The sequence below is a fragment of the Mus musculus genome, chromosome 16 (assembly GCF_000001635.26).
Source record: "Mus musculus strain C57BL/6J chromosome 16, GRCm38.p6 C57BL/6J".
NCBI lineage: Eukaryota > Metazoa > Chordata > Mammalia > Rodentia > Muridae > Mus > Mus musculus.
The window spans coordinates 52,023,276-52,047,470 of NC_000082.6; the positions used below are offsets into that span (position 1 = coordinate 52,023,276).

The following is a 24,195-nucleotide window of genomic DNA, read 5'->3' on the forward strand; positions in this document are numbered from 1 at the left end:
TCCCTTTGATACAGTTTTAGTTCTATAATACTTTCAAGTATTATTGTCAATACTCTCAAATTCATAATGTCCTAAGCCTTATTGAAACACACACAGACACGCACACACTTGCTTATTCCATAGGTGCCTTAAAGTTCTCATATTCAAAAGGAAATTCATTTTCTCTTTCTTAGAGACTGTCCTTTGATCACCTCCATGCAAGATCCTGAAGACATCTTTCACTGTCATTAAAGCTAAAGGATCGTTAGTCACCCTTGCCTCCTTCATTTTCTGTATATACATATCCCTTTAATTAGCAGGGGCTACACAAAGGACCAATCAGTGGTTCTCAGCCTTAGTCACTAACTATGGTCACCAGGGGAGCTTTAAAAATATCCTAGATCAATTAAATCAGACGCTTTGGGCACAGAGCACAGAGCTTGGGGACTTGTTATTTAAATGTGCAGCGAGGATGGGAAACCACTTTTCTAACATTTTTTAAATACATCGCGTGTGCTTAGAGTTACCACTGCTCATAGCTTGTGCTTGGAGTTTCCCCTGCTCTATCCCAGGTCTTGATCATCACTGTGGCGTATCTCCTGATGGACAGTTGTACTTTCCATGCTGCTTATGTCTAGTCCATCAACAACCTGCTCATCTCAAATATATATTTTATACATCACCTCACTTACCTCTTCTGCTCCTATATACTCTCCCAGATCTCAAAACTTTTCAGTGGTTTTCCATCAAAAGAACAAATCCAAGTTCTTCAATTAGACATATGGGATTATTTTATTTACACTCTGAATGACACCTTCGCTGTAGGTTATCATTTTAAACCCCTCACTCTCCTTCTGTATGTGCATAACTTCTTTACTGTCCCTGATCATAAGAGCACGAATTTGCTGGGCAGTGGTAGCACACGCCTTTAATCCCAGCACTTGGGAGGCAGAGGCAGAGGCAGAGGCAGAGGCAGAGGCAGAGGCAGAGGCAGAGGCAGAGGCAGAGGCAGAGGCAGAGGAGGCAGAGGCAGAGGAGGCAGAGGCAGGCGGATTTCTGAGTTCGAGGCCAGCCTGGTCTATAGAGTGAGTTCCAGGACAGCCAGGGCTACACAAAGAAACCCTGTCTTGAGAAACAAAACAAAACAAAACAAAACAAAACAAAAACAAAAAACAAACAAAACAAAACAAAAAAATAAAATAAAATAAAAAAATAAAGAGCATTCATTCTTCTGTCTAAAGTAACCATGATGATATTCTTCTTCTCTAATCCTATTCTCTCTCTCCCCCTGCCTATCTCTCCATTGAATTTTTAAAAACATGGTTTTAGTCTATATCTCAGACTTCCCTGGGATTCCAGTATAGCCTTAAGTCCATTGTAATCCATCTGATATCATCTCGAAGTATTTGGATTATAAGTCCCTGGTCCACAACACCTGGCCAACTCTACTTATCTGTGTATCTTGACTTACTAATTACTTTTTCACATGTGTGTTGGCTGCCTTTCCTAAGATTGCCATAGCGACCTTTTCCTAAGAAATCATCACTTTCAATGCTTCAGCTAAAACCATGTTTGCCTGCATTTTCTTTGCGATTGCCTCATATTTAGTCATCTTATTTCTTGGTGTCTAGCCGAGCGTATATTGGCATATAATAGATGTTTAACAGAAGAGCTTTAGATTCTTGATACTTTGAGGGCTGAGTTCCAAGTGATAGTGGCAGCGTTGCTTGCCTTCTTGATGTAGACTACAGCCAAACATGTATATGCTTGATTGGGGGGAGCCGGCCATGTGTTCTGATGGCCACAGAAACAATCCAGCAAGAAAGGTATGGAAATGTAGAAGAACTACTTTTCTCTTCTTTCTTTCTTTCTTTCTTTCTTTCTTTTTTTTTTTTCTTTTATGGAGTCACAATTTCTCTGTGTAGCCCTGGCTGTTCTGGAACTCACTCTGTAGACCAGGTTGGCCTCGAACTCAGAAATTCGCCTGCCCCTGCCTCCCAAGTGCTGGGATTAAAGGCATGTGCCACCATGCCAGGCTAAGAATTATTTTTCAACAAAGTCAAGCGGCAATGAAATTTTCCTGATGAGTCCATCCTTTACAAATTAAAGAAATAGAGGAAAAAGGGATTGCTTGTGGTCTGGTAAAAATAAACCTGGATTCTGGATCATCAAATTCCTTTATAAACAGGATTCTAGGAGTGGCCAGAACAGCCATTTTGCTACCAGTGCAAATTGACTGGTGGTGAAGACATAGGGAGTAAAGACTTCCCCTTCGCTGGATGAGGTGACTGTAGGCATTGCTGCCCTTATAGTAGAAGCACAAGGCTGAGATTATCTCACTCAATATTAGGTCTTCCCTTTTTGCCCCTCCCCTAACCTTTCTAGTGCTTTCCAAAGAGACAGTCTGTTACCACATTTAAATGGCTCAAGTGCTGAAAGCTGGGATCTAGACATGTACTTCCCACCTGTGCTTTTTGTGTACCTGGAGGATGAGCCCTGAAGAGCTCTGCATGAGCCTTTTCTTAGCTTTGGGATTTATTAGATTTATCCTAGCATCACTAGATATAATCATGAAGGGATTTTTTTATGTTGTTGTTGTTGATCTCTATATTCATTTAGGAAGTTCTGTGCTTAATTTGGCCTGTTGAGTCGCTGCCAAATATTAGTTTAACACATTTTTTTGCAGAATTATATTGTTTCAATACTATAATCTGCTAATTTGAAGTCATCACTGATGTTCTTGATGGATTTATCATCATGGGTACATGTATAACATTTCAGATCTGCCCAACTGAGCAAACTGAGCCACTCCCTCTTTTGAAGCTCTGAATCAATATATTACATAGGAAAATTCAATGTCATATTTTTTCTTATAATCAAAATGCATGAACAGTGGCAGAGAAAATGTTAAAGAAAACATTTTCAGATACGAATTTCTTTTCTGAAAGTGTTGCGGGACAGGATTCATTGTAAGCATTTGTGAATGAGCGCCTGTTCGGGAAGCATGGGGAACCACAGGGAAACCCAGAGGGTGCAGTGCAGTAGGAAAGAGCGGAAAGTTGAAACAAAGTGGAAAATAGAAAGAAACCTGATTTTTTTTTGCTAGCTTTCTTGCTTGGCAGGAAAAAACAATATAGCACAGTGCCTTTCAAATTTTTGCAGCTAAGTTCTGGCCTTGATACACTTAGGAGATATATTTGTGGGATTCTGTAATGATTATTTAAAAGAAATTGATTCTAATGGATATTTAGTTTGTCCCTGACTCTCACTTTCATTCCTCGCTCGAAAATCGGTGATAATGGATGGAGTGTCTCTATCTACTTTGCTGTATAAAGTAACTGAGGACAGAAGCCCTGCACTAGAATTGTCTGAGGGAAACACAGATCTTTGAGAAAAGAGTAGAGCAACAGTTTCCTCAGTTTTGTTACTTTCTGACTGTGCTTCGGCAGCAAGGATGTATCTTGTTTAAGTTGTTGCTTGTCTTCTTCTTGTGGCTCAGTAAGCATTCTAATTAAGGCCAAATTAGGACTCGGAGTCAGGCTATATTTTTTTTTCTCCATTTATTAGCATCCATCTCTTTCAGTTGTTGCTGTGTATTAAAGAAGGAATAGACATGCAGCCTTTTAGCAAGCAAAGGCATGTTGAGTCCAAATATAGCTACATCATATGGCTCTTGTTTCTAGTTGTGTGGTCTCTCTCTGAGATTAGCATATTTTTATGGTATTCTGTTTTTTTTCTGTCAGGATACCCACTAGAAATAAACTCTGAAAGGTTTGCAGGTTGATTAAGAGCACCTTGCTGGAATTTTGAATTGAGTTCTCTGTCTTGTAAAACTACAATTGTCATGTGTTTCCCTATATGACATTCTAAAGTGGCTCACTCAGTTGACAGTTTTTCACCTAAAACTCCGTTAAACATGTTATAGATGTTCAGTTGGTGACTCAACAAAGGTTGTAGAGATCACTTGTCACTATGATGAAATAGAAAAAGAAAAGAAATTGGAATGTTTTCCTTAGACAGTTGTCAATTTTTTAATTGGATATTTTATTTATTTATATTTCAAATGTTATCCCCTTTCCCAATTTCCCCCCTTCCCATTCCTCCTCCCCCTGCTTCTGTGGGGATGTTTCTCCACTCACCTACCCACTCCTGCTTCCCCGCCCTCCATTCCCCTACACTGGGGCATCTATTGAGCCTTCGTAGGATGAAGACCTCTCCTCCATTGATGCCTGATAAGGTCATCCTCTGCTACATATGCAGCTGGACCCATGTGTACTCCTTGGTTTATGGCTTAGTCTCTGGAAGCTCTGTGGGGGTGGGGAGTCTGGTTGGTTGATATTGTTGTTCTTCCTATGTTATCTTTGATTTTCCCCCGTTAAACATTAGCTATATTTAAAGTCGGTCATATAATTGGTGTTTTTCCATGGACACTAACCTATTAGCATATGCTAATACTAAATTATCAGTGCTGACATTGAAAGTATTCATCATGGTTTCTAAACTTTCTGAAAATGCTGTGACATAAAGCCTTACATGTTCTTTTGCCAGCATGCTGGCTAGATTTTTTTTTTTCCAACTTGATACAAGCTCCAGTCATTTGGAAAGAGAGATTTTTAACTGAAGGATTACCCACATCAGATTGTCTGTATGCAACTCTTCGGGGATATTTTCTTGTTTAATAATTGATGGAGGAGGGCCCAGCCCACTATGGGCAGTGCCACCAGGAGGTCCTGGGTGGTATAAGTGAGCAGACTGAGCAAGCTCTGAGAATCAACCAGAGCAGACTTCTTCCATGGTCTCTCCCTTGGCTTCTTTCAAAGATAGACTGTGGTTTGTGCATGCAAAGCAAACAAACCCTTTTACCCCCAAGTTGGTTTTGCTCATGGTCTTTATCACAGCAATAGAAAAGCAAACCAAAAGAGCCCGTTGAGCTGTATCCTTCACCTATTTGGCCACTCTTGATACTGGCAGCACCTTTTAGCTAGGAACCCCACTGTTTCTCAAATCCCTCAGTGACACTACATTCACTTCAAAGTGTCTAGGGCTGGAGGCTGCCTTGTTTGGTAAAAATAAGCATATTATTCCCTCCACCAAGCCTGTTAGCTTGGAATATTACTGCTTAGACACAACATTTCACAAAGTCTACTTAGACAACATTGGTGCCTTTATTTATTAGTGCAGTCTTTGACTGAGGAATGCTTTCATGCTTCAGTTTTTTTTCCCAGCAGTCTTTATTCCTCCTGATAACAGAAACAAGGACTGATGACCTCCTAGCTAACCAGACTTCACCAAACACCAAGTCCTAATTTGAGCTCAGCTAGGATCCATGTTATATCTTAACTTAATTAGATATGAGATGGCTTTGATAAACAGAGTTCATACATTCCAATGTGTGAGTGTGTGTGTGTATGTGTGTGTGTGTGTGTGTGTGTGTGTGTTTGTCGTACATCTATGCCTTCCCGATGGGAGGCTTCTATTTCAGTTTTGAAGCTCGATGATTGTGATGGCCAATGTTGGTTCTCAACTAACTTGATCGTATCTTCTATGATTAAAATGCAAGCTTTGGGAGACTCATGTAATGAATTACTTTGAAGATTTATTTTATGTGTACAACTATTGTGTTGCATGAGTGTATGTGTACCACGTACACACTTTGTGCCCACAGAGGTTAGAAGAAGACATTGGATATCCTAGAAGTGGAGTTATGGATAGTTGTAAGCTACCACGTGAGTGCCTAGAACTGAACCAAAATCCTCTGCAAGAACAAGTGCTCTTAACCGTTGCGCCATCTCTCCATCCTGTGAGGTATTTTTCTCATTAGACTATTTGAAGTGGGAGGAACCATCCTACGTGTAGGCTGTTAAAAACTTTGCTTTTTGCACATAGGCCTTTATTCTTGCTGGTGGGTCCTCCAGTCTGTTGCTGCAGCACCCCTTTTCTAACATCAGAGCCAGCTTCCTCCATTTTCTAACACAGATTGCCTAACAGCAGCTCTCCAGGAACTGTCAGACCTTTAGCACCAGATTGGGATTAATGAGACATCAGCCTTGTGGGCTGAGAAACTCTTGGATTCTCAGCCTCTGAGTGTGAGAAAGAATTTGTCTGACTACCCAGACCACATAATGTGAGTCAGTCTAATAAATAGCCTTTTACATATATGTATGTTGTGTTATATATTATAATACACACACACACACACACACACACACACACACACACACACACACACATATATCTTATCACTTCTGCTCCTTTAGAGAACCTCAACTAACAGATTTTTATTTTTGTCAGCCTACATAAACACTATCTTAGACCAGTTTTTAGTTGCTTTGGTTAGAAAAGTTTGGCAGCCCCAGAGATATTTGTTATACCTGTGTCCCAGCCAGAGCAGAGGAGCAGAACATAATGAGGCTTGTCACTGTATCTCCATGATGCACTTTGCTCCGCAGGCCATTCTATTTTTTTAGTGTCATTGCCTTCAGCAAACTGCAGTTCAAAAGGAACTGTATTGTATATGTATTTTGTTCCATTTTACATTTATTCAAATATGAAGATAAGCAACACATTTAATTATACAGTATAAGGTTGGGCATAGCAAAATCTTCTACACATAGTGCCAGTTTCTTTTGGAATTGACTTTAAAGGTGCATTTTATACACATAGAGGATGTAACCACAGAGTTCTTTTTAAATACTGTCTCCACTTAGCAACCATAGCTACTGTTACAAGCAATAAGGGAGATATGGAGGGGCTATGGAGAAGCCTGCACCATCTACATATATAAAACAAGAAACTACTTTTTAATTATTAGTACAGAAATAATGAAAGAAAATATTACTTCCAGACTTGTACTTTACTGCCTGATTGCCTAAAGGGTCACATTTTGGTTGTTTCCATTACATGAAAATCATAACAATCTGAATTTAGGATTGCAGGACATTCTATGACCACTCAGGAGCCTTCACAGTAATAATTGTAGCACTAAAATACTTATTAGGGATTGGCAGAACCACTGAGACACATTTATCAGGATAGTTGGTTAGAAAATGCTTATATGTATGTATGTATGTATGTACATATGTATGCTTATGCATGTATGCACGTATGACATTTTTAAAAAGTGCAAAGTATTACACCCAGGAGCTCAAGGTGTGAGGTGTATCCATACTACCAATGACAGAGGAAATCACTCCCAGGTATGTAAACCTGGGGCAAATGGTACGAGCATGGTGAACCAAATAGAGAGAATCATGGAACTTGTCTAATGTGTGATTCTGATGACAGAAGGGCCCTGGCATTTCACTGTAAGCGTTACCAGACTGTTTTCTTTTACACGGCTATCAAGGACGGAGCCCAGAAAGAGACGAACACTGGAAGAGGATGGCAGAAACAGGGTTGTCATTAAAATGAAGATTCATCTACATAGAAGAAAAGTGACTCTGGCAAAAATCCAACAGCAGAGTTCTTTACTGGAATCCAGGGGAAAACTTGTTTGGAATATAAAGGTGTCAAACAGATTAGTAATCCCCATTGTGTGGAGTTTTTACTGTCCTGGGACGATTTACAGAGACTATTTAGCTGAGAGTTGTCAAGTATTTGCTTTCTCATCAGCCTGATGTTTGATCTGGAATCCTTCTAGAACTAATAGTAAAAGGGAAACATTTCAGAAATTTAGGAAGTTTTAGTTGGCACTCGGGTTTTACTCCTAGCCTACTCTATGTGAGGGTAACCTTCATCTTAGGAGCTATGGGACTGCTGCTCTTTATTTGACAGTCAACAAGAAACATGGTCTTGGACCTATTTGGCTGCTCTCCTGGGTAGCAGTTTGGCAGCCCTAGGGAGATGAATTTCTTAAGCCTGGGACCCGCCCAGAGCTGAAAAGCAGCACCACCCTGGCAGCCTCTACTCTGTTGCTATGAAACAAAGACTAGGAAGGTGAGTGAGGCAGGAAGTCCCGCCTTTTAGCCCCAGTTGGCTTAGACTCCCGCTCGGGGCGCTCACGCCCACCTGCGCACCCCTCATTGGTTAGCTCCCCGGCGCCTTGCTGCTACTTTTTCAGTTCCTTTCCTCGTTCCACTTTTGTTCCAGGCTAGCCTAGGTCCATTTCCCAACGAGTTCTTCTCCAAGTGGGACGCAGTGGAGTGGGCCTTCCTCTGGGGCCATTGTGTACCGTGGAGGACGTGGACTGGGGGGTAGCGCGGGAGGAGCGTCTCGTCCCGCCCATTGGCTCCGCCCGCTGTCTGGCAGAAAGCAGCCTCTCAGGATTGGTTCGAAGACTCAAGGCTCCGCCTTAGCTCCGCCCCACGCCTTGGTCTCCGGGGATGGCTCAGGGGTGGGGTGGCCAGTGAGTGGTCTCCTCCTCCGGCGGGCGCTGCGGCGGCCTCCCGAGTGTGGCGCGGGACTGCCGGGCGGGCGTGGAGCTTTTTGCACGGTAATTGCCGCGTCCCCGCGTCTCGGTGTTCCTAGATCTCGGTGGCTCCTTCCCCGGAGCGCTCTCCTAGGGCGATTCCACAGAGTCCCCACCCGAGCCACCCCAGCCAGGGCAGCGTGTGTGTGTGGAGTGGGACCCGCGATCACGCGTGGCTCGGGACGGCCGCGGTGACCCGAGTAGAGGAAGGAATGGGTCATCCCGGGGTTGGACGTCTCTTGCTGGCTCGGGGGCCCTGCAGCTGGGCGCGGGCCATCAGGGAGAGGGGACAGCCCTAGCTTCCAGCTGCTGTCGCCGCTGCGGGCCTGAGCCAAGTGGGGATTTAAACAGCAGTCCCTGGCTGGCCCGGGGCCCGGGAGGGAGCGGACTCTGGCTGATCGCCGCCGGTGGGAGGTGCGTGCTACTGGCGCTAGATCGGGCAGGCTGTGGGATTGGGAAGCCAGGACGGGGTCTAGGGCTACTTTATCTTTGCTGAGTTCCTCGTCTCTTTCCCAGACCCCTGAGTGGCGGGCTAGAGGCCCGAGCCTGGAAAGGGTACAGACGTTCTGAAACAAAGCTTTGGACCACTTGATACCGGGTAGGCAGAAGAGGGACCACCGGAGAAGTGAACTCCGCGGTGCGTGCCCGCCCTTGCCGGGTTCTCACCGCTTTTTAAGAAGGGGTTGCTTGTTGGTTTGTTTATTTGGCTCTAGGGAAAAACTACTCACCTCACTGCTTTAAAGAACTATTTGTGTGTCCGCAGCTGCTGGCTTTTGCGGGGGGGGGGGGTGTTGGGGGAATGGAGAGGGGACGCGCGCGCGCGGGGCGCGCGGGGGGGGTATCCAAGTCCTCCGCCTTTGTTGACAAGAGACGTGTCCCTTTTGCGTGTGTGGAGTACTTTGCATTTATGTAATAACTTGGCGAAATCAAACAGCGTGAAGGAGGCTACTGAAGTGAGGCTCCCAACGTGAATTTTAGGAGTTGCAGCTCTAGTATTTCGAATCTGGATTACAGCAGAAGGGGGGGGGGGGACGACATTGTGTTCTTACCTGTTAAAAGTTGTTTTGTTGATGATGTTGAGCTGTAGCTTCATAGAACACGGGCAGAGGATGCATCTTTAACTTTTAGTATTGTAAGAGCAAATCTTGTGTCATGGCTCCTAACTTGGAGGATGCCCTTACTCAGGGTTACTAAAAAGTTGAATCTGGGACCCTGGGCTTTGTCACAGAGACAGCGGAGAATATCATTAATGGGTACAAGTGAGCCTGTTCAGTTCAGGTTCCTGTTGGGGAAATACTTTCATATCCAGCTAACTTTTCCTCTCTTGAAATTCTATCTTGCAAAAAGGACTAAGATTCCAGATGGCAAATTCTATGAATGGCAGAAATCCTGGTGGTCGAGGAGGAAACCCCCGCAAAGGTCGCATTTTGGGGATTATTGATGCTATTCAGGATGCAGTCGGACCCCCAAAGCAAGCTGCAGCTGACCGCAGGACTGTGGAGAAGACTTGGAAACTCATGGACAAAGTGGTGAGTTCAGTCAGTGTGTGTACACGGCCCTCAGCACCCTGAATGCGATTTCTTCGGGTTTTATTTATATGTATGGCTAATAATCACTATTATGGTGATGAGCTTTGTATTTAGGTTGGGCCATTTTTCTTCAACTCTGTGTTTGCAAAAGTTGAATTCAGAGGAAAGACTTTTATTTTTTTATTACTCTTTCTAACTTATTATCTTGCTTTTCAAGTTCCAGAGCCCCTGGGTATTACTCCAATATGCAGTTTATACCATTGGCTACTTTTGCTGGGTGTATAGTATGGTTTGGAAGTTTGCTTAGTCTTATGTGGAGTTGCCTTGCTACTAGATAATATAAGGCTAACAAGTGAACAATAGGCTCTGCTGGAGCACACTTAGGACAAGCACATGGGTGATGTTGAAACCTTTACTGGGGAAAGAACCAGAACTCCAGGGAGGATTCAGTATTGAAGAGTTTGATTTTTATCCCTGTAAACTCATCTTTATTAAGAAAATATATACATATATACATATATATGTATACATATATATGTATGTATATATATATATATATATATATATAGTCTTTACTGTTCAGGACATCGGTACAGTTTCTTTCATCTATGATTCCATTTTGAAACAGGGAACCTTTTTGGTTGTGCGTTGTTTATTGTGAAAGGAAAATGTATGCTGGAGGCTGTGTGGGGCTGAGAGTGTCAGAAACTTCTGTGGTTTTTTTTTTTTTTTTTTTTTTTTTGTTGCTTTTAGATGAGCTCTAGTTTCACAGGAAGAAACCAAACTGGATGGCAGTTCTCAGTCCAGTTATAAGGGCAGTGTGCATACCTCCCAGGGCCCTGCTGGAAAAGCTAGCTGTCTGAGGAGGCTTGGGACACAGATGTGTTGGTGTCCTTCTCGGCACACATTCATAACTTTATGATGTTGAGAAGAAGTTGGGCTATGCTTTGCTGAGTTTGAGACATTGACAAAGATGCTCCTTTTGAATGATGAACAAAGGCGTGTTGACATCATTTGGTGTCATTTACCTTGGCTTTGGTTTGCTACCAAAGACAAAATTGGCTACAAAGAAGCCACTGAGAAGAAGTAACAATTCTGGGAGGTGACACTATGGGCTTTATTTTCATGTATTCTTATGGAGATTGTAGGTAAGATAACTAAACCATGGCCCTGCCATTGGATGGCCACTGATATCAAACGCAGCGCCAGAGCATTTTTTTTAACCAGGTAAATAGCCTTAGTATGGGGCTTCAGTGTGACCTATTTAAGCTTCTGCCAATGTTTTCACATTGTTATGTTGAAGTGCTCCAGACGGAATGACGTCATGATGTCAGAACATTGCAACTTGCTGCTTGGGCTCAGGTTTTGGATTTAGCTTTGGACACTTCGGACTGAAGAATTGTGCAGCTGGAAAAACTGCATGCATCTGGCAAGCACATGAGCTGTCTTTTGCTTTTCTACTGAGTCTTCTTCTGAAGGTCACCCTTACTGCCTGAGTCATTAATTGGTGGTAGGAGAAGAAATTCAAGGTTTGTTCCAGTTTATCTGTTGCATAAGTAGGCAACAGATGGGTGCCATTTCAAAAGGGAGTTGGTCCATCAGCATCGTTTCTTGAGATGTTTAGTATTTGTATATTTGCGATTGAGCTCTAGAGCATAAAAAAGATTTATATGGTGGCGTGGTGAGCAACAGTTACTGTCAAGTGGTCAGTGAAATAGTAAAAATGAAGTGGTATGCATAATTTTGCTGCATAACTGGTTGTTAACCAGTACATTAATCGCTTCTAATTATTTCACCATGAATTACAGTAAATGCCTGGTTATTTGACAGTTAAACACCTGGCATTGTCCATTAACCCTTCTGTGGGTTTTAACTTGGCTTCTACAGCTGAGTTTGACCCACAAGGAACTGTTTTACCCCAAGTCTCTACTTAGTGGGATGTGGGTGCCAGTGTTGGCAAAGGGACAACAATATGGCTTTCCCTAGTCATCTTCATTATTTGTCATAGATGACAATGTGCATACCTCTGTGGCTTTGTGGAGGAAACTCCCATCATTTGTCAATAGAGTTTGGTCTACTTATTTCTACTCTTCACACGCACTAAGAGTAAGGCACTGGAAATGACTATTACCAATTGGCAGCATATTATTTGAAGTTGGGATGTAGATGTCTTCCCCAGCATGGGTTCATCTCCTTCTGTTTGACAGTGATGAAGGAAGTGGATCATAATAGCAACACTATCTGGTGATTCTTCAGGAAATTTATTACTAGTACAGAAATATGACCATCTGCTGTATGACCTAGAGAAGCAGCAGTGTGAGTTTACTTTGTGAATACAGAACAGAAGGTTTCACGTCTGATAGGTTGTTAAAGAAAAGTCAGGCTTAAGAGTGAAGTTGCACCGTTTTCTTTATGGAACCTCTTTCCCTGGGGAGGTCTTCAAAGCATTGCTTTCACGTAATTACTAAGCACCATAACTCATTTTAAAGGGGGCAGAGAATCAGTCTTGGGCAGCACAGGATATATCTTAGAAGTGTATAATTTTATCATTCCTTGACCTCTAGAACTTAAGAAACTCAACTGAAAAGTCAGTTGCAACTAAGTGTTCTGTTTTCCCAGGGCAGCCACTCTTTCCAAGGTCACCCAGCATAGGAGAAAACAGTTGTTCCTTGTGTTCTTTGTAAGTTGTGTAACGTTTTTGTAATCGGTAGTGCAGAGTTCACAGTAGTGCATGCCCTGAGAAAATAACAAATGGTGGGATCCCAAAAGCATACCCCTTAGATAGTTTTCTGGTCTTAGTTCTTCTGATGAGTCTAAGAGACTGACTCTAAAGCCATAACGTCAGTGGATGGCTCATTGATAACACTGACAGAACTATTCTAGAATAATACACATTTAGGTTTAAATACATACAAAATCGTTTGTAGATTTTGTTCCTAAGTTGCTACAGGCATGTTTCCATCAACCCTTAAACACTTATTGAGGGTTTGTTGTGTGTCACTGAGTGACTATTACTGGGGGTGAGTGGGCAGACTAGGTAAGCCATAACCTATTTTTGGCCTGTAAACCAGGAGGACAGGATTAGAGCTGGACAAGAGTTGTAATTGCCATGGGGTGTGAAAAGGGCTGGGGTAAAAACCTAAAAAAAAAGGTACCTTGGTGTCAGGATAGAGGATGCTTGCTTCCCTCTGGATTTCAGTCTGGTTTCTGCTGCCCCAGCCTTTTAGGAACAACATTATTCTGCTCCTGTTAGAAATGCTGAAGCGAGGGGAAGGAAATGGTTGCTCATCGGTGTGGTTGGAGTCATCATTTATTAATGTGAGGTTCCTGAGTGTGGTTTGCACAGAGTCTGAGCCAGGTGATGGAAAACAGAAGAAAGCATTTTCCTCCTAATAGATGCTAAATGCACAGAGTGTACATGGATGCTCGGGAAATTAGGAAATAATTACTTGATGATAAAGAGCCAAGCAAGCTGAGTACCTGCTCCTTGTCTTGCTCCACTTGCCGTTTATTTGAAGTTGAGTTGGTGCACCAGTGTTAGATGCTCTTAGAAAGAGATGCTGTCACTCGGCGTTTGCTTGCCTTTCACCTATTGTATACCGCTTAGCCTTAAAGTAACTTTGTGCGTAATCTCACCAGAATTAAATTTAATGTCTGTCAAAGATGCATGAGTTATGTACTTATACATATTTTTAAAATAATAGTACCGTAATAATACTTTTTGCAAGGTGAGTTCTTCAGTACATCTGAGAAAGAGTCTACAAGATTTAAAATATAGTTCCCTGACCAGCTCCTGACAGCGGAGCAGCTGTGCTACCCACCACGGGGCTACATCCCCAGGGTATTTCTGACTTTTTAAAAATTTAGCTCTATTTCCTTTTTCTTTGCAAACAAGATCTCTAAATTGCCCAAGAACTCTCTCTTGTAGCCTAGCTTGTAGGCTTTGAACTTATGACCCTCGTCAGACTCCATAGTAGACTCCATGATATACAGTCCTATATCATCAGACATGAAAGTTTTGGATGCTAATTCTGTCTGTCAGCTTTCCAGAGCATTAATAAAGGGAACACCATTGATTTGCCTTATGCATGGATTTCCTTTTCTTTCTTCAAGTCCTTCATTAGACGGATCCTGGGCCCCATTAAACCTTGATTGAGTTTAATAACACACTAGCTGTTGGGGCAATTTTGCTTATCACTGAATTACATTTTGAATTTGTGCTGACACCATTGGCTTGATTCTAAAGTTTGCGACTAGTGACACCTGGAAAAGCTTTATTTGCCATAGTAAAAGTTTGAAAGTAGATCTGTGAAGAGTTAACTTGGCCTATCCCTGTAATAGAAAGCAGGCATATAATGGAAACCTTAATTGTGACTGATTTGTTAACTCTTAAAAATATTTTAGCCGGGCGTGGTGGTGCACGCCTTTAATCCTAGCACTTGGGAGGCAAAGGCAGGTGGATTTCTGAGTTCAAGGCCAGCCTGGTCTACAGAGTGAGTTCCAGGACAGCCAGGGCTACACAGAGAAACCCTGTCTTGAGAAACAAAACAGACAAACAAACAAAAACAAAAAAGAACATTTAGATTTTCCTTTCTTTTAAAAGTTTCTTATATGCTGTCAATTTCTTTATCTTCCCCTCCCCCACACCCCCAAATTCTAGCCCTGGACAGACATCGTTTATAAATAATATCATACAGTATATTAAATAAGCACTATAACATGATGCAAATACTGTTCCTAGTAGGTGGAGGTGACTGTTGCTTGCTGGAGGTGAGAAGCTGGTGAAAGGTGCTGTCTGTGTTCTAAAAGATTGTTTGAACTCGAGGGGCTGGAAAACATCTTTCACCGAAGGAATGAAGAGAGGCTGTTGTGTGAGAGTAAAGTAGAAGAGGATGGTAGAAGTTTCAATATTACCAAAGAATTTGGATCCAGTTAGTTTGGTAAACATATAAAGTTTTCTGAGGGGGGGGGGAGAGAGAGAGAGAGAGAGAGAGAGAGAGAGAGAGAGAGAGAGAGAGAGAGAGAGAGAGAGATCAAGGCCAGTCTTTCATGTGCTACTCTGCAGAGTCTGAAGGTTGGCGCAATGCAAGGAAGACTAGGGATGGGATCAGGAGGAGTCACAGCAATGTGGTTAAGAATTTATAAAGACCTGGTCCTGGTCTAGAGACTTGACAGTGGGTTGGGTTTAGCAAGTGTGTCACAGATGTGGAAGGTTATGGGGGGAAAATCTGCAGTCCCCGAGCATCTTGAGGGTTCCCGAAAGAAAGAGAAGACGAAGTGAAAGTGGCTTGAGGTTTTCAAGCTAGTCAACTGTGAAGGCAGTGGAGCCCTTAAGGAGATGGGGCCCAGGAAGGGAAAGGCCAAACTTGATGGTTGGCATGTCTGTCTGTTGTGTGTTGAGTATGACCTATGAGAGAGAAATTGATTTTGAAGTCAGAAAATTGGGTATACAGTTCCGAGAGAATTTGAAACCAGGATCATATGTTTGTCAGTTGTGTTTCTAGGCCGAGCATCTCAAGCTGTAGCACTGCGAAGGAGTTAGGATGCAGATCTAGACTCAGAGACAAAGGCAGAACACCCGTCATGGGGAGCAGGAGGGATATTTCTTTAGAGTTGGTAAAGAGATGGGAATTAGGACATAGAATAGCAATGGAAAGGTGAAGAAAGAGCAGTTGTGTATTAATCTCTACATCTAAACATAGAGAAGAGGATTCCTTCAACTTCTTACAAAGCTACATTTAAGAAGAGAAACTAAACAGGGTAAAACTTAGGAAGTCATTGGATTTCCTAATCAGAGGCTATTGTTGACTTTGGCACATTGATTTCACTTGTGATGAGGCCAGGGTAGGATGTGCGTGGAGATTATTTAGTGGTTCTACAACTGTAACAACAGACACAGAGCAAGCTGTGGTAGCTTGAGGGTTTATTGAGGGTTGAACTTATTAATTTTATCGTGTGTCTCTGTGTCTGTCCATCTATGCATGAACAAGGCTTCCATTGTACCAGCAGAAGGAATACATGAAGGTGTAGATTACAGTGAGGATGGAGAAAGCTCTATGGAAGCAACTAGGAGTGGCTAAGTGAGGCAGACAGGTATAGTTTCCACATAGGCAGGAGGGAAATGAGACACACGTAGGGGCGTTTTAAGTGAATATATACATCTCTTTTGGGTTGGTAAGAAGTAGTGTAAGATGGTATTTGTAGTGTTTAAGCCTTATCTTTAAAGTTGTACATTATAGACCAGTCTTCCAACAGTGGAGTGGGTGAGTTATATGAATTGAAGTGGCCTTCTGGCTCCTCCCTTTACATTAAGCATCATCTTACGCACATGCTGTGATGACAATGGTTGCTGTGCCATCTTCTTTGCTCCTATTTATGGCTTGTTTTTTTTTTTAAACTATTTGTTGGATGCCAGTTTTTTTTTTTAAATCAATGAAAGAAACTTTAGATATTGGACCAACATGTACAGCTTAGCATTTCACATTTGAGTAGTTGTTAAACTGAATCAAACTTGCACACATCAGCAGTTAAGTTAGTACTAGTTCAAAGATAAAATTTCCCTCCGTCTTTAGTTCTTTTCTTGAGAGTCTCTTAGGTTTGAAGAAACTAGAAGATGGCCATGTAAACTGACTAAAATAGGGGCCTGCCTTGGGTCTTACCCCATATAGAACACCCAGACTCTTTATAGTGGCCTGCCTTTGGTCTCACCCCTGTATAGAACACCCCAGACTCTTTACAGATTTCATGTAGCATAAAAAGTTTTCACCAACAGGAAGAGCCCTTAAACTATCTTGATGTTGAGTGGGCTACCTAGTGCCTTTATGACCTTGTGTTTTTATAAAATCTCCATGGGCTTTTCTTTGCTGTGATGGAATATAATGTATGAAGGGAGAAGAACAAGAAGGAAATGAGGGATGGATTTTCACTGCATGTTGTGCTGAGAACTGCACTTCTTATTTCTCTTTAAAAGTCTGTAAATCAGTGAGACTTCTAGAAGGAAGCAGCCAGTTTGGATTGTACTTAATGTGTGTCCCTTGTATTAGGACAGTGCTGCACACTGTTGCAGGGTGTTCTCTTTCTTACAGGAAGTAAATCACAAGGGTGTTTATTATTTACATTTTGCACTACCAAACTCTTCTCCAAATTTTGTATTCAGTTTTGGAGAGATTTATTCAATAATTTTATGGTTATCTTTTCTCTCTCTCTCTCTCTCTCTATATATATATATATATATTTTTTTTTTTCCTGCAATGTCTTAACTCTTTTCCTTGTAGCCTTCTCTCCATCAAACACATGCTGTACTTCTTTTTATACAAAGTGAGAAAGATAGACCAGTGAAAAAAACCAGATATGTTCTCCAGTAGAACAGAATACACAATGTGTATTTTAAGTATAAGCAGTTGTTTCGTAAGTGGTCCTTTAAATATTAACTCCCTAAAGGTAATGTCATTGTAAAACGTAACAGAATTAAACTTCTCAAGATTCCACTATAACCAGTCTTAAGCTCTTGGCCAGTTTTATATGCTAACTTTATTTTGCTTAGCTAATGTTCTGTAAAAACTGCTGTATTATTTTGTACTCACTATGTAATAGTATGTCTTCTTTTATGTATACTTTATTCTTTTCCTAGGAAGCTGTTGAGTTCAGGTAGAAAGAACATACAGACATTGAGATGCTTTTTAGACCCGTGGCTTTGGTGTAGCCGAGTAAGAAGCCTCTGAGGTTTCCAGAAGAAGGGCTCTCACACTCTTGTCTTTAGAATCAGGGACCCTATTGGCGTGCTCCTCCCTGGGGAGGACTACTTCTCCTGCTCCCAGCTTTAGTCACTTGTATGCAGTTCTTTGTGTAGAATTGAGGCCTCTGCTTTGGCGTGAACATTGGTGTCCTCCCTGCTCAACTCATTTTTGGCTGGTCATGTTAGTGAGACTCTACAGGGACAGCTTCTCGTGTTACTAGGAGACACAAGTGCCCAACCAAGTCCCGGGTTCTCTGACTCTCACAGTGTTTCTGCCCTTGATTGTGCATTGTTTCCTAAGTCCTAGGTATGGGAATGTTTTAGGGATGTAACCACTAGGACTTGTCCAGTGACAAATGCTCAGCCAACCCTGAAAACATACATCCATGTACAATGTATGGACTTGACAGGTTATATATATGAATATGTATGTACATGCAGATACATATGTGCGTATAACAACAACTGATGAAAATAGAAGTTAGGAGTTTGAAGAAGAGAGGGAGGGTTATATGGGAGGGTTTGGAGGGAGTAAAGAGAAGAGAGAAATGTAATAAAATCTGAGAGAGGGGGGGTTCTTGGGTCTTAGCTCAGTGGTGGTAGAATATTAGGGTCCTATCTCCAGCACACACATATAAACATAAAATACGTACTTGGCTTGGAGACTAAGTGACTCAATATGCTTCCAGTATCCATGAGTGTTCCTTGGGATGAAGTACGTTTTGGAATGAAAGTTATTTACAGTATAGTCACAGTTGCTTACCATTGACATGTTTTTGGTTTGTAAAACTTCTTTTGTACATTTAGGAACTGATTTCCACTTTATTTTCGAGGTGTGCTAGGTGATCTGAAACTCTTTATTTACCTTTTGGCTGGACATTTTCCTTAAGACACAGCTAAAAATCTTTTTTTCTTCTTTTTATTTTTATAATTTTTATTATAAAGTTTTTAAATTTAATGAAAATTTTTTTTACTTATTTACTTCAGAAATCTTTAAATGTAACATTCCAAAGTAATTAATGGCTTGAAAAAATCTTATAGCAATATTAAATTCTGTTTTTATGTTTGTGCCTTGGCTTTGATAATGTTGAAAAATGTCTAATTATATGGTCACATACATCTGTTTTTATTAAAATACATAAAGTATATATATATATAAAACAATAATGTTATGTATTTGAATCAACATAAACTATATGAACATAGAGTATGCATTGACATCTTTGAATATAACTAAATCCTAGTGTCTGTTCTGTAGTGTAGTCTCTGATCCCTAAGTTAGTCATCTGGGTACTGAGAAGTTAGTCCTAAACAGGGTGCATTTCCGTGTTTTAATGCTAGCATGCCACAACAAGAAAAGTTCTTTTAGTGATTCTAAAGGTTTGTAAAGACTTCAGTCTCAAAATCCTTGGGCCAGATGATGGGATATTCAGCTTAATTCCAAACCTGAATTTCTTTTTTGATTAAAAAGAAAAGAGTCATCATGTTAACCAATTCTTTTAGTTATCAGTGCCAGCCTTAAAATGCCCTTCATTGAATAACATAGTGAGGTTTATTTCTTTGTGAAAGCTCCTTTGTTTTCCCACCAGCTTTCATTGTAGGGTGCAGCTCAGATAGTTCTAGAACTTACTCTTGTGGTAAGCTTCATTTTTCCCCTTAATACACTGGTTTTAGAAGGGCTATTTTTCTTTCTCTGGCTTTGCCGTTCCGTGCACATAGCAAGCACTCAATAAATATTTATTGAATGGAATTGAATTTGACCTGCTTAGAAGTCATAGTCCTGGGGTAGGATTATTCATTTTCGGCAGGAGCGGCTATAAATCACAGAGTTTAGCAGTAATCCATCTGATGAAGTGCACACCCGAAGGCACAGAGTGGTAGCTCAGCTCCCTCAATCCTGCCTCCTCCCGTGGAAAGTTTGAGCACGGGGTAGCTTTCAGAGTCCTGGTGCGCTAAGGTACACTACTCCTTCCAACCTCCTTCGGGTCTTCTGAACTGTGTGCTGACAGCCTTCCTGTGTGCCCATCCTCTAGCACAACTGCATGATCCCGTTCCTTTACCCTGGTGTCTCACAAGCCTTTGTATTATGATTTAGCTGCAATATTTAGGCGTGCGTTTCTTGATGCTCTTGGGAATGTGACTTAGCCACGGCCTTTCTCCCCCAGAGCTTTGCAAGGTCCTTTGTCACACTTCTAGGTTCTGTGATCCTTTCTTACGCCCCCAGACTTTCCCACCATACTGCTGCATGAGGACAGGTCTGTGAGTGACTCCTTTGTCTTCCTTCTGCCTGAGACAATGCCTGTTATGTACACGTTCTTCCCTTGAACTAACAAATGGGCCATGAAGTTCATGTAAATTCGCAAATGGAATAAAATAAAAATGGAAATGAGTTTAGAAGGGAATCATTAATTATATGCCTAATTCTAATTAAATTGTAATATAGCCAGAAGAGGAACCCGAGATTCAGAAGATGCAGGCTCTTGTGTTGGATTAATGTTTTTTTAACTGTCCCTTAATCTTTGTAGTTCTTAGCTTTTTTAATCCGGAAATGAATGGATTGGATGAGATCTTTTCTAAGATCCCTTCAAGCAAGAATTACATTGCTCCTAAGTTAATTATATAGAACGAGGTCTCCTTTGCCAGACTCCTTGAGGCAGGGAGCGTGTTGTACTCATCCGTAATTTCCTGGCACGTAGCTCAGTACCTGGTGGATGGGAGTTATTCAGAGAGTTTTTGTCCTTTAATCAAGCAATGTGTTTCCATGTGAAATTATAATTGGAAAAAAAAAGCAAGTGACTAAAATGTCATATAAGGAATAGTGAATTAGATATGATATGTATGACACTGAAAAGTATCTACCAAAGAACAATTACTTGTCATGTCTAACACGTTTGTGATGTTTTTCATTAAGTAGTTAACAAATTAACCAATGGAACAAATGAATGTGAGGCTGCCCTTTTTACAAGTTAATAATTGATCAGTCTGTGACGTTTTACAAGGACATGTTGCTAAAATTCAGCGGTGTCCACCGTGAGAGGTTGGTGGAGTTCTTGAAATTCACCTGTGCTCTGGTTGCTCTTGGCTTTAAGAATTGAAATACTGGAGCGGGTAAGATGACTCAGTGATAAAAGACACTTGTAGCCAAGCCTGTGACCTAAATTTTATCCCTTAACCCACATGGTGGGAAGAGAGAAGCGACTTAATCAAGGTTTCCTCTGACTTCCACTCAGATGCCAACACACACACACACACACACACACACACATACATACACACACACACACACACACACACACACACACACACACACACACACACACAGATCCTCTTTGTCATATATCTCAGCTCTGTAAGCCCTTTTACTCTACAAAGACTTGGTATTACTTAATAAGGGAGATTCCATCTGACCTTTGCCAAAAAAAAAAAACCCAAAAAAAACAAAAAAAAATCTCTTGAGGATTAAGGTAGTATTCTTATATTTAAATTAAACCCTTACCCCTCATTTGTTAATTATATACCTATAGAACTCAATTATGAAAATTAAGCAAATTATATAGTCAAACCATTTATAAAAAGTGTGTGTGTGTGTGTGCGTGTGCGCACGTGTGCCCGTGTGTGTGGTGTTTCTTTCATTTAAGGCTAGGCTCACAATTTAAAAGACAAGTGTGTGTGTGCATGTTTATACACTGATTTTTTTCAGTCAACTAAACCTGTTTATTACCTGCTTATTTATTAGTTGAGTATCGTGTGCTAAGATCCTGGCCTTAGGAACTGTGTACACAGTGGGAGAAAATAGGGAAAATAGGGGCATGCAACAGGTCATTGTGAGAATTGATTTCGTTCATGGTCAATGCCTGGCCTGACAATTTAGGCCAGAGTGGTTTGCTTGTTTGTTTGTTTGTTTTTATAAAAAATATACCTATGCAAATGTGATAGTCTGAGGGCTGTTTATTTCATTGCTGACAAATTTACTTTGCGTTCCTGCTTTCTAAAGTGATTATAGTTTACCTATTTTGAGTTTGTGATAATACTTTTATGGGGTCTAGAGGCAGGTGTTGAAACCTGAAACTATTGTCATTTGGAGGGTCCCTACTAAAGTACTATATAAGTCTGATTATGAAAGAGAATTTTCTTTAGTGTTAAGCAAACAACAAACCCCAGCAAATTAAGCTTTTGAAAAGCTCCCAAGACTGCACATGTTGATAAACATGTCTGCACTGCTATCTGACAAGCTGCCTCTTGCTTGCATACTCCTCTGTTGCCTACATGCGCTTCCTGCCCTGGCTTCCTTGATCCTATTTAGATAGCATATTGAAATAGACCTTCTCACGCCCGAAGCAGGACAGTCAGTGCTTATGATATTTGCGTGTTTGTGTGTACCTGAAGCCTTGTGTGTGTGTGTGTGTGTGTGTGTGTGTATATATATATATATACATATATATATATGTATATATATATATATATACACATATATATATATATATACATGTACATATTATATGTTTCAGTAAAAGTTGTGTATCTGTAAGATTTATTGCAATATGATGTACCTCTGTAGAGAAAGAGGGAGTAAACATGTCTGCCTTGTTTTGTAGTAAGAGTGGCTATAGTCTTTTTCCCTAGAGACTTCAATTTGCAAGGTGACACTGTGAACTGTGGTTCTCTGTGCTTTGTGTTTGGCATCTAGACTTGTGCATCCCCTTTGACCTCTATCCCCCACTTTCCCTTCTCCTCCCTGCCCTTGAGAGCCATCATTCGATTTTGTTTCTACGTGTTTTACGTCTTCACTTTTAGAGTCTGTATATAAATAAGATCACATAGCATCTCTCTCTCTCTCTCTCCCTCCCTCCCTCCCTCCTTCCTTCCCTCCCTCCCTCTCCCTCTCTCTCTCCCTCTCTCGCTTATTTCAGACTGCCGACCATAATTTCTCTATTTATGGAACTGACTGCATGCTTTGCATATAAATTCTCTAAACCCATACTGAATGTCTCTCTAACTTGGCCTCCTGTTAGCCAGGTTCCAGAAATGTCCTTTGGCCACTCCGTTGCCACCCAAAAGGAGGTTCATTGTGATGGGAAGGAAGATGCAGGATCATTTATTTATAGTGTTTAAAATTGTATGCTCTGAGATCTTTTATAAAAACCAAACATGCACAAAACCTAGAGGAAAACACATCAGAAGGACCCAGGGGCCTTACGCTGTGCTGACATGATAGAAGCTCCTGCCGGTGGACATTGCGCCTGTCATGAGTGCTGGACTCCTACCTTATGAATGCACCATGCAGTTCCCAAAGCTCTTTTTAAAATGATTGAATTGGTGGGTTCCCAAAACCCTAGTCACAAGGATGAAATGAACTGGTTTTTATTAATGGCTAAGTTACCTTTACCTTAACGTGTAAAGGTGAATGCCGTGTAGTTTTAAATTACCACTTCTTTCTTCTCTTCTTCTTCTTCTTCTTCTTCTTCTTCTTCTTCTTCTTCTTCTTCTTCTTCTTCTTCTTCTTCTTCTTCTTCTTCTTCCTCCTCCTCCTCCTCCTCCTCCTCCTCCTCCTCCTCCTCCTCCTCCTCCTCCTCCTCCTCCTCCTCCTCCTCCTCCTCCTCCTCCTCCTTATTTTCTTCTTCTTCTTTCTTATTTTTTCCTGGAGGAAAGTATTTTCAGTTCTGCAGGCAGCCCTTCCTCTTTAATGCGCACTGAATGCATGGCACCTGGTGGAGTGGCTGAACGGTGCATGTTTCATAGGTCACGTGTTTCTAGGCCTATTAGACACTAGGAAGAGAGACAGGCTTCTTTAGACTTGACACCTGTTTAACTGCTTAGTAACTCAGTTGTGAAGGTTCAGAAATAGTGCATTCAAATATTAAAGTCTGTGAAAAAGCTTTAGCCATGAACTTAATACAGAAAAGTAGCGTCTTAAAATTAGATATTCATTGATTGCTTGCTTTCATATAAAACCATATTGGTGTTACCAGGCCATTAGTAACTACTACACTGTGTTCTATTAGACTGTACACTCTAGGACACTATGGAAAAGGTAATCAAAATGATTAGAGGTGAAAATGAGGATGGAATATAGCAAAGTTTGCCTGGAATAAGAAAACGGGATTTGGGTGTTGTAAGAGAAAAGTATTTATAGATACTTTCTAAGCAGATTCAATAATTCAGATCACAGATTGTATTATGGAAAGGAAAGAGGACATAGCTCTGTTCATTTATAACTTTCCTATGACAGAAAATAGTATAGTATCCATAAAGTAATTTTTTCTTTGTTTTTAGGTAAGACTGTGCCAAAATCCCAAGCTTCAGTTGAAAAACAGCCCACCGTATATACTTGATATTTTACCTGATACGTATCAGCACTTGAGACTTATATTGAGTAAATATGATGACAACCAGAAGCTGGCTCAACTGAGCGAGAATGAGTACTTTAAAATCTACATCGATAGTCTCATGAAGAAGTCGAAGCGAGCGATCCGGCTCTTTAAAGAAGGCAAGGAAAGGATGTACGAAGAGCAGTCGCAGGACAGGTGAGCACGTGGGATTTGTAC

General features: G+C 41.2%; 1 protein-coding gene across 6 annotated transcripts in view; it reads left to right on the top strand.

Annotated features, from left to right (window-relative positions):
- Positions 1 to 7,954: 7,954 nt before the first annotated feature.
- The window catches only part of Cblb (Casitas B-lineage lymphoma b), a 176,818-nt gene continuing 160,577 nt past the window's right edge, over positions 7,955 to 24,195 (top strand). For 2 of the 6 annotated variants that reach the window (XM_006521948.1, XM_006521951.1), the window contains exons 1-4: positions 7,955 to 8,410; positions 8,903 to 8,984; positions 9,734 to 9,915; positions 23,924 to 24,174. In XM_006521948.1, the coding sequence (XP_006522011.1) occupies positions 9,748 to 9,915; positions 23,924 to 24,174 (419 nt within the window). In that variant the 5' untranslated portion in view covers positions 7,955 to 8,410; positions 8,903 to 8,984; positions 9,734 to 9,747. Of the gene's footprint in view, positions 8,411 to 8,436; positions 8,801 to 8,902; positions 9,024 to 9,733; positions 9,916 to 23,923; positions 24,175 to 24,195 lie in introns of those variants that run through there. The other 4 variants (XM_006521949.1, XM_006521947.1, NM_001033238.1 and 1 more) reach the window with 4 other exon arrangements.